The following is an 11024-nucleotide window of genomic DNA, read 5'->3' as shown; positions in this document are numbered from 1 at the left end:
GCCAGGAGGACCTGAGTTCAAATCTAGCCTTTGACACTTATTGCTTCCTAGTTGTGTGACCCCGGGCAAGTCACAACCCCAATTGCCTGGGGGGGAAAAAAGCTTCAAACAGAACTCAAACTAAAGAGAAATTGGAAACAATATGTGAATAACAGAGGACCTTTCTTTGGGAGTGGGTATGTTTAAAGACCAGGTTAAAAGGTTAGTTGGACTTTACTGCTAAAGTACAGAGGTCCCTGTCCCTATCTTTATCTTTATATACATATACAAAGTTATCTTAATCCCACAAATTCACTAGGAGCTGTGAGTTGACAAGTGGCCTAAAAACTCCCTCTCTACCGCTTCTCTCTGTTATCTTAACCATTCAGCACTGAATTCCACCCACACCTTCCATGATTGTATTATCCATTTCTAATGACCATTTTGACTAATATTTTTGAGCAATTGCACAGCTATCTGCCCCGAGTCTATTAACCCCTTAAACCTTTTACTTTCAATGAATATTTTAAGCATAAATCCTTCCTTTGTTATGTCCAGAATCCACCAGGACTGCTTTTGTAATTGAACTGCATTGTTCCTTTTGGAATAATGCTTGGGGTGAGTACCAATTGCCCAATCATGTTACCTTTTTAAATTATTATGTTGGACCACCATTATGGGCCCTTCGTCATCTTAGGGAATGGCATTAGCTTGTGTCATGATGCCGAAGACTCTCTATGGCATGTGCCAGTTACAGTGCTACACATCTAAGGAGGCAGGGATCCTTCAAAAGAAGTAGGGTCGGTAGTAGGTTTGATGTTCAATATCCGTCAAAGCCAAAAGAGGAAAAACTAAAGAGTCAGATTACTGAACCTGGGAGTCTATTGATTGTTGAACCGAAAGTTGCAGTGGCGCCGACTTGGGAGGGGTCATTTGAAAAGCTGCCTCTATTGTTTGTTGGGGCTTGGGTGAGCCCCGGAAGGAGTTTTCCGGTGGTGACCTGCATTCATTAGCCCAATGCCATCCTTTGTTGCATTTAGGGCACGGACCGGGGGGCCTAGCTATTCCTTTATTCTTCCTAAAATCTTTTTTTTTTTTTTTTTAAATAGCCTGGCTTCCCACATAAGTAACATTTCTGACTTCCCTTTACTTCAGACATCTCTTCTATAACAATCCTTACAATCTGCGTTGTAGTTCGATCCCTTGATACTTTCGTATATCTCTGTAACAATCTTATCCTTTTCCCCTCCAGTCCGAGCTCTCCGGCAGTCCGGATTTGCATTTTCTCTAGCTAGTTTTTGCAGTATTATAGAAGCACATCGTTATCACTAAAGTTTTTCTGTATTGCATGTGTTAGTCTATCTAAGAATTTCGTGAAGCTCTCCGTGGGCATTTGTAATATTTTTGTGAACGATATGCCTCGGTCTGCCTTTCCTAGTATCTATCTGAACCCGTTCCTTCCTAGCCGCTTCGGCAATTTGTTGATAAGCCTGAATATCATACTCCAATTGATGATGTAAAGAAGGGTAAGCTCCCGTTCCCGTAAATTGTTCAAATGTATTATTAATACCTGTGTGTCTATCTTTTGACACTCCTCATAAAATGCATCTTTCCACATACAATAATCACTACCATCCAAAGCTACGTGTAGCCAATCGAGAGGACACAGGGTTAAGTTTGCTATAGTGTCTATTAAAGCCATTACATATGGGCTACGGGTCCCAAACTGGGACGTTCCGGTCTTTAGCCTCTTTAGCATTTTAAAATTCAGTGGCAGATGCTCTCTAAGCACATAGGCGGGATTCCGTGGATCCGGAACTTCGAATATCCGGCACAACATTTGCATATCTAAAGAAACCTTCAGTCTTTTTCCATCAGCTGCTTTGAAAGCTCTTTGCACTGCACTTATCGGCGGTCCTCCAGTGCAACGGAACAAAGCCGGCTTCCTTGTTTTTTTCTACATTATCATAAAGGTGAAATGAAGGAGGCGGTGGTGTGGTTGACAGCATTTTCTTCAATCCATGTCTTACACACTTTTTCAGCCTCCTCTTTCCCTGAATCTTCTTTTTCGATCTCCTCACTCTCTTTATTGTGCATGGTTGTAGCTGCCTCTGCTTTCAATGTTTTTGTAACTAAAGGAACTTCGGGGGCCTGTAAGCAAATTTTTAACATGTTCCAAATGGAACCGGAAAGACTTTCAGCTCCAAATCTTTCATTCACCTGCTTTAGATTCCATGTTTTTTTTTTCGCTCGGTGTGGATAGCATTTTACCATCATGAATCTTTTGGAATTGTTTTAGTTCAAAATCATAAAAATTTAACAACCGTTTTGGAAGAGGAAGAATGAAAAGTCAAGGAAGACAGAAATTGTAAGTGTGAGTGATTAGAAGGATAGAAGTATTTTTAAAGGGAATAGGAAAGTTTGGAAGAGGGAGATTAATTCTGTTTTGGACATATTTTGAATTTTAGGTACTGACATGTTACTTGGATGTTGTCCAGCAGAAATTGGAAGATGTAGAACTGAAGTTTAGGAGAGATATATAGATATGGTATTCATCTGCACAGATAAGTGAAGCTAAGGAAGTTGATGAGATGACAAGAAAATGGCATAGGAGCTCTGGAAGATACCCATGATTAATAGGTATAAGATGAATATTTTAGAGCAAAGGAGACAGAATTAGCAAGCAGAGGGGAGCAGAACCAAGGCAAGGTACTATTTCAGAACCAAGGGACAAGAGAGAATCCAAATTAAGGGTGTGGTTGATAGGATCAAAAACCACAGAGACCAGGTGGACTGAGGACTGGATTTAACATTTAAAATCATTGGTATTGTTGGAGAAAGAAGTTTCAGAAAGCAGTATGGTAGAGTGAGATACCAGTTTATAAAGGAATAAGAAATAAGCAGGAGGGGAGCAAATCGTGGCAAACTGTATAGCTAGACAAACTTTCTACAAGTTGAAGGGATGGTAGGATTAAGTGAAGGGTTTTTTGTTTTTGTTTTTGTTTTTTTTTTTTTTGAGGGGGGAGTAAGAGGAATTTGTGGAGAACTAGGAATGTATGTGGCAAGGAAGGAAACAACAGGAGACAGGCTAAATCAATCCACATCAATCAAGTGGAAAAGAGGCCGAATCAATTAACATCAATCAAATAATAAACAGTTACTACATGGTAGATACCTCGTTAAGCACTGGGGATACAAGTACGACAGTTTTTGTAAAGATTTTGTAAACTCAGAAAGAGAAGAGGGGAGGAGGAGAAGGGAGAGGGATAAAAGGGGAGGGAGAGGGAAGGAAAAGGGGAAAGGAAAAGAAAAGGAAAGGGAAGGGAAAGATGAGGGAGGGAAGGGGAAGGAAGGGATGGAGAGGGAAAAGAAAGGAGAGAGGGGAGAAGGGAGAGAAGGAGAGAGAGAGAGATCTCCTTGATATAACTCCACAATGAATAAATACAAACATATACAAAGCAGTTTGGAAGGGAAACCATTATTAGCAGTTAGGAAGAGCAGCAAAGACTTCATTTAGAAAATGGTGCTTTAGCTATGTCTTAAAAAGTGAGAAACTCTAAGGTGGAAGAAAGGAGGGAATGTATTGTAAGCATGTAGGATAAAGCTATAGAGAAGAAAGATGAAGTGTTATGTGTGAGAAACTGGGAAGAGACCATTTTGGCTGGATTAGAGGATGGCAAGAAGAGTAGTCAATAACCATTTATTAAGCACATACTATTTGCCAGGCACTGTCTAAGTGCTGGGGATACAAATACGAAAAAGCCAGATCCTGCCCTTGAGGAGCTTAAAATTTAATGAGGAATACAACCCAGAAAAGAGCTAAAAAGCAAGAGAAGAATAGGGGGAATAGGAGGAAAAGTAAGCAGCATGAGGGGATAATAGAGAAGCCAAGTCCAAAATGACTATTGGGGTAAAGTGAGATGTCAGTTCTCTTCTCTTCCCTTCAATGGAGGAGTTTGACTTCATTCTCTAATCAGAGAGCAGATGATAATGACAAGAGAAGTAATGTTTTTTCTATAATGGAAAGAGCATTGCCTCTTGAGTCAAAGGAACTAAATTGAAATTCTCTTTCTAATACTACCTGCATACTTTGAAATCATATATGATTCGTTGACAGACAATTATAGAGATAACACTTTACTCTCAGTAACACGTTACTCTCAGTAACTCTCATTACTATCAAACAAGACTTTTTGGGACTGTTTTTTTTTTTTTTTTTTTTTTTTTTTTTTTTTTTTTTTTTTTTTTTTTGGTAAAATACTCAGAGAAATAGAATACAGAAGAAGAGATTTTGTTTTTCATCTTGTGCCCAACTTTCATCAGTGGAATAAAGAATTCCATTCAAGCTTCCCTGCACCTGCTAAGACGTTGGTGGGATGCTATTACTGAATGGAGTAATTGGAGTTGTCAGGTTCCAGAGGGACTATCCTGAATTGAGGGTGATTGTTAGTGAAACAATGCAAGTACCACCAGAACATCTCCTTTTCCTCCTATCTCTTCCAAGCAAGGTGACAAATTTCCCTGCCAGACTCATCATACATTCTGTCTCTTTCTTTCTTCTGAGAATGAAGAACTCAAGTCTGGAGAAGCTGATTCTGTCTCAGCAGCCAGCAGTGAGAGTCAACAACATACTTTCTGTTCAATAAAATATTCGCTTTCCCCTCCCATCTTTTCCATTGTTCTCTGTTCTTTCTTTCATTGCTAACATTTTATTACTCTTCATATAAAAGAAAATCCAACAATCACCAAATCTTTGACTTATATGATTAATGCTAATATAGTTAGAAATCAGTAGAGAAGTTTGACTCTCGGTAGAAAGATGGAAGATAAATCCCCCCCCCTTTTTTTTTTAGCATGACTTAGGTTTGAAGGGCAGAAGGAAAAATAGAATCCATTTTGAGTCTAACCACAGTGAGGCATATTAATATCACACCTTTAGCAGGTGTTCAGCTCCCAGTGGTAGCACTAATCTCTTGCTTGATGTGATATCCCCAGAACTAGGGCCTCTTGATGAGAGGGTGATCTATAATTCCCTAAACTGCAGGAGTGTGTGTGGTGGTCTATAGGAACCACATAATCTCCTTGTATTCCTTTTAAATTGAGGCTACTGCTTTTAAAATAGTATATGTAGGGCCATACCCTTTAAAATATAAAAAACAAAGACTACCTGAATACTAGGATTAAACAAAATGTTTCCATTGCATTTATTACTAATGTGAAAAGATGAAAAACTAAAAGAAAGAAAATAATCAAATTATCATAATTTTAGTTTCTTTCTCACCACATTTTGTAAAGCAGCTAGCTACGTGACACTGACTAGCTGCGAGACCCTGGGCAAGTCATTTAACACTGTTTCTCTTTCCTCAATTGTAAAATGAGCTGAAAAAGCAAATGTATCTACACTAAAAAAATCTTTGCCAAGAAAACTTCAATTGAGTTCCCAAACAATCGGACAATATTGGACAACAAATGTAATTTATAGGGTAGCAAGGGGTGGGTAGTTCATATAGAGCTGAACAATTAATGATTTCTTTTGAATAATCAAAAAAGATTTTATAATATTCAGGAGTTTGATTTTAGATTTCACTTGTTGATGAGAGTATACTGATGGGGGAAGGTAAGGTAAGCTAGTCATATGCCTTCCCACAAGGGACCTTTGAAGTATGGCTTTAGTTGACATTAAGTGTGAAAGAATTTGGAACTTTTTAAGACTTTTGAACTAGTGTAATTTGACTATAAAATAATAATCATTCATATTTTTACAATACTTTGAAGCTAATAGTGTGTTATTTTTCTCACAACAATCTCATGAAGTTACTGTGGAAGTGGTATGCCTGTTTTACATAGGAGGAATGCAAGGTTCATAGATACTCATTGTACAAGAGCCATGCCATTCAGGATTTGAACATTCAAGATTTGAATCCAAAACTTCTGAATCTAGCTGTAGGGCTCTTTCTACTTTCAACATACTTAATGGAGTATAGAATATTAATAGAAAGTGACTTTGATCTATAGTCTGTTTACTTTGTTAAAATTTATGTTATTCTTTGGTAAATGTAACTTGATTTCTCTTTTCACCATTGCATTTAGGCAAGAATAAATATTACTTATTGAATAAAAAGTAATGAAACAATACTTTGAAACCCTGTTTTTACAAATCTTTCATAAAGATCACTATTTCATATACATTGTCACTACTACAAATGTATGTATTTATCAAATTGTTTTTTATTTCTTCAAAAGAACAGAAACAAAATAAGAATAATCACGACTCTAGGGAATATTGCCTTTTACTTTTAGGAATTCAGTTTTAAATAACAAGTCTGTAGCATTCCCCTTCGGACTGATTGCATTTAAATGTAATGAATATTATAGTTAGATATTTTGGTAAAAAATAATTTATGCTTGTCTTAGAAGAAAATTAAGGAGTCTTCCACTTCTGTTCCTGTTAACCAAATGAAATCTGTATACAGTCTTTTCTCTGTTGAAACACTGCATGGATTTTTGTAATATATATGGGCCCCATAGATTTAATTTTTTATGGATTATAGGATCATAGACTTATCTGGAGGGGATCTTATACATTAGCTCAGTGCAGAGTCTTCAGTAGGCTTGTTAATTGATAAATAACTACATTCTTTCTGCTATACCATCCACACTGCCTCTTAGCTTCTCATAATTTTGTTTTCTTTTTCTTTTCTCTATTTTCTTAAATCTGAGTAGCAACTACTGTGGTGGCTATTATCAAAAGCTATTGATTCTTTTTACTCTTTTACCATTTTCTGCAAGAGATGGCCAGGAAATAGTTTATACTCATCAATTACATACTCCCTTCATCTGCCAAACATTACAACAGTTTGATGGCATAATGATTACAACCAGAGAGGGAAAAATAACCAGAACCACACACACAAAAAAATGCCCTAGAGAGGTACTCTTATTTCCTGTTTAATTTCCTTTCAAAAGACTTGAAAGGGTAAGTATCAAATTGTAGTCCTAAATTTTTGCTTATTACTATAATGTGACTTTACTTTTTACTGTGTGAAAGTTATATATAGCAAGAATTTAGCAATTAATTAGTGAAAACAGCCGAGTTAACTTTGAAGCAGGTGTATTTAGTGTTTGTCAATAATTGGTTGTAGTATTTATTTAGAAAGGTAGGAAGGTTTGGTTAAAGAAGCAACTTCTATACTTGGCTTTTTTTAACTATTATTAAAACCAGAACTTCAATATCAATGGCTAGGCATTTGCATTCACTGGATTTTGATTTAACCCAACAGAGCAATAGTTTCTGGTACTGGCAACGGTGAGATTCCTTTTCTTCCCCTACCTATTCTTTATCTATAAAGAGAAGAAAAAGATGCTAGTGATTTTGATCTTATGTGACTTCTAAACCAAAAATGTCTATCGAAACAAATGAAACTTAAGTTGTCTTAGACTGATAACTTTTAAAATTAAAAATGTAACTTTTTGGCTATGGTGGTGGCACCATTGCTGTTATTTGCAACTTATTCTAGGAGTCTGAAATTGAAGCTGGAAAGGGACATTGGATATCATTTAGTCTGACTTCTTATTTTACAGATGAGGAGAATGAGTTCCATTCAGAATAGTAACATGTCTATGGTCACACAGATAGCAGAGTTGGGATACAAACTAAGGCCTCATGGACCTCCCCCCTCTTCCCCTGAAGCCAGAAGTCTTTCTATTATGCCACTTTGCCTTTTCTTATGGTTTTGTTCTTTATTAGGATGAAAGCTGAGTTACAACTTGACCACTGTGGTACCTATTACCAGCAGCACCAAACTTGCTATTTGCAGTCAGGTTTTGAACCATATTTTGAATATAACTGTATATTTTATGAGAATGTTCAGAATGTCTCCTCTACAAAAGAGAATGCTAAAGATCTAGCTGAAATTCCAACTGTATCAGAGGTAATTATTTATCTAAATAAATTCGTTGTATTTTATATTCCCTTGACTTAAATATTTACTTTATTCCACAAATACAAAAGTTCACGCTCCTATATGTTTCTTATTTTAAAACAAGACAGTGAAGTTAATTATATAAAGTTTTTCATTGATAAATGAGTTGAAAAATGCAATTACCTTTATTCAAAAGATAGTTTTTATAGTAAATCCCTACAGATCTCAAACAATTACAATTAAATATTTCAGGCTTAAGCCACCTAGAATGTTTCATTATCATGGTTTTTAAAAAGGTCATTCTACCTTTCACAGTGTTATGTAACTAGACACATTTTTTAAAAATTATAATCTATTTGTAAGAAAAATGTATTTAAGGTTATGTGACTTTTAAAAATAAAAAATAGATGTAAAATTTTTTTAAGTGGGCTAGACTTTAACAATCATAGCTAGTCCTTCCTCCTTGGACAGATGAGAAAAAAAAGTTGGTATTTGGTCAGGGATTTTTTCCCCTCACTTTCTTGGTATAATTTACATGTTGTAATTCTTCACAGGATCATACTTCAAAACTGCTCTCTGCTTTAAATACCCCAATTTTCTAAAGAATTGATGATTGTTAAGTAATTAGACTTATGGCAGTAGTCTTTCTCTTAAGATCTTGATGTTTAATTTTTAGGCTTGGACTACAAATAATGAGGAAGAGCAAACTGAAGGTAATGGCAATACTAATTGATATGCTGCTTTGATTGAAAACATTTATTATAATGATCCTTGTAGTGTTAGATACCAATTGGAAACAAAACTTTTCATCAGTTTGTAGACTGTTTAGTTTTGTGTAATCCACAATGAAATTTACTGTGTGTTGGCTGGATAGAATCTGGTGAAGTTATAAAGGTATTGTTATGGAACCAGAATTTAGTATTTAAAATAAGACTATAGAAAAAAATACCAGATTACTAATAATCAGGAGAACTGGGATTTGAGTTTTGGCTCTATCATAAAAGTGGTTGTGTGATTTTGGTCAAGTCTTTGCTATAATTAATTCAGCCCCAAAATGATGGGGTCAGATTAGATGCTTTTTTTAGATCCCTCCCAACCCTACTGGTATGTGGTGCTAATTTTTTTGGGAGGAGGAGTCTCCTTTTTCTCCTTCACCCTACCAACTCAGAATGTGTCAATCAATGAGTGCTCTGTTCCTGTATGACTTGGCAAAGATAGCATTTTTTTCTAGTGAGAATTTACTGCTATTTCAAAGTGGGTGGGGAGTGGGAGTTTAGATGGGATCATTGATGATGAGATAAAGGGAAAACAAGTTCCTCTTTTATTTTTTTAATGAAGGTCTGTGTTGGGGTGGGGAGAAGCTAACAGGAGATGTACACATTTCAGCAGAAAAGGTTTTATATCATTCTTGATAGCCAGTGACAAATTAAAATACTCAGCCTTATATCCTAATTAAAGAAATAATCAATTTCAGAAGTTCATTCTTTAGCTAATATTTAAACATGAAGGAGGAAATTTAATATCTGAAAACAAAAGTATTAAAGTGGTCCATTTCTTAAAGTTTTGGACAAGAGAGGGAGCATTTCTTTTATTAAAGTGAGGTTTCTCCAAAATGGAAAAATTTTATTTTTAAAAGGTATATTAAATTTCAATTTTCCTATTATTTGACCATATTTCACATTTTAAAAGTCTATTTTTAAAGACTACAAAATGCTCATTTAAAATTATTTGGGGACAGTCATTGAAAGTACCAGCTGTTTAATTGTTTGCTGAAACCAGCCAACCTTCATGCATCGTTGACTTTTACAGATCCACAGATTCCCTTGGATATTGAGAACCTGAACAAGGAGTTTATGGTGGGAAGTGAAGAGCTATATGACTCTCTAATGAATTGTCACTGGCAGCCTCTGGATACTGTTGCTTCTGGAATCCCAAATAACATCCAGGAGTAATTCTATAAATACCCAGCAATTCCCATCAAAATGCTAACCAATAGCTATATTGGTACATTTGGGGATGGATAAGAAGTTTTATTTTGTTTTGTTTCAGAATCATTTGTTGGAATATAATTGTTGGAAGTACTGGAGCATAGTGAGAATGAATAATTACTTCCATAAAAATAAAGATACTTAACCAATAAATGTATTTTACACTTTATTTAGGATGCAGGGTAGTTTACCTCAAGCAGTATTTGAAAATTGTGCTTTCTATATAAAACTTGTATCAGATTGTTTGCCCTCTTGGGGAAAAAAGAAAGGAGAAAAACTTGGAGTTAAAATATTATAAAAAGTGAATGTTGAAACTTACATTAAAAAAAAAAAAGAGGATCAAAGAAAAATAGTTCTCTCTTCTTTCCCTTTTCTCCTCTTCATGAAAGCAAGAATATAAGTTTATCTCTTAAAGACTAATTATTTCTATGTAGAAATGGACAGTATATTATTCCCATTTTTGGGTAGTACTTAGCAGAATTCTTTGTGTCCTATGGTACATGCAGTGGAAACTTTAAGCTTTTAAATATAACTTAAGCTTAAAACAACTGTCTGTGGCATAGAAATTTGGGTTTTTTTCCCCTATGAATCCTGGAATTTATAAAAGGTAATAAAGGATATCTAGTTTATCTCCTCCTCCACTTGCATCCCACATTGTACATGCAGTCCCTAGAACTGTGACTCATGTGGAACATAAAATGATTAACATAACTGAATTAGTGGTCTAAGTGAATTTCTATAATATATTTTACTGTAGAAAGTAGACTAAAGGTGATTAACTATTGTAAGGCTACTTTCGGCTAGCCTTTGGATTAATTGTTATCAAGTTTTAGATAGTGCGTTTATTAAGCATTCAATATATATCAAGCACTATCTTTTAATGCATATATATAAACACATATAATTAGAAAAAATAAAATATTATTTATATTTCTCAAAAGAGGAAATAAGTGCTCTTTTCTGTTTTTTCCCCTTCTCTCTATGAAAGCAAGAATACAACTTCACCCTTAAAAAGACTAATTGGCTTCAGTTTAGTCCAGGCAAACCACTAAACTAACTAAAGGGCTTTTTAAATAATGGTGCTTCCAGTTCAGGGTTTTCATTTATTATGCTGGGAAGCAACCACATATAGAGA

General features: G+C 35.3%; 1 protein-coding gene across 2 annotated transcripts; it reads left to right on the top strand.

Moving 5' to 3' along the window:
• The first annotated feature begins 1817 nt into the window (after positions 1-1817).
• Positions 1818-10042, top strand: C1H6orf52 (chromosome 1 C6orf52 homolog). Of its 2 annotated transcripts, none has more exons than XM_074285030.1 (4): positions 1818-1952; positions 7727-7910; positions 8578-8614; positions 9711-10042. In XM_074285030.1, the coding sequence occupies exons 2-4, from the start codon at positions 7728-7730 to the stop codon at positions 9851-9853; spliced, it is 363 nt and encodes a 120-aa protein (XP_074141131.1). In that variant the 5' UTR covers positions 1818-1952; position 7727; the 3' UTR covers positions 9854-10042. The 2 variants fall into 2 exon arrangements, with proteins under 2 accessions (XP_074141131.1, XP_074141129.1); XM_074285028.1 differs by lacking the exon at positions 1818-1952 and adding an exon at positions 7133-7285.
• Positions 10043-11024: the final 982 nt, after the last annotated feature.

Source organism: Sminthopsis crassicaudata, chromosome 1, assembly GCF_048593235.1.
Source record: "Sminthopsis crassicaudata isolate SCR6 chromosome 1, ASM4859323v1, whole genome shotgun sequence".
Lineage (NCBI taxonomy): Eukaryota > Metazoa > Chordata > Mammalia > Dasyuromorphia > Dasyuridae > Sminthopsis > Sminthopsis crassicaudata.
The sequence above is the reverse complement of the archived record's forward strand: the minus strand, read 5'-3'. Positions and strand labels throughout refer to the sequence as shown.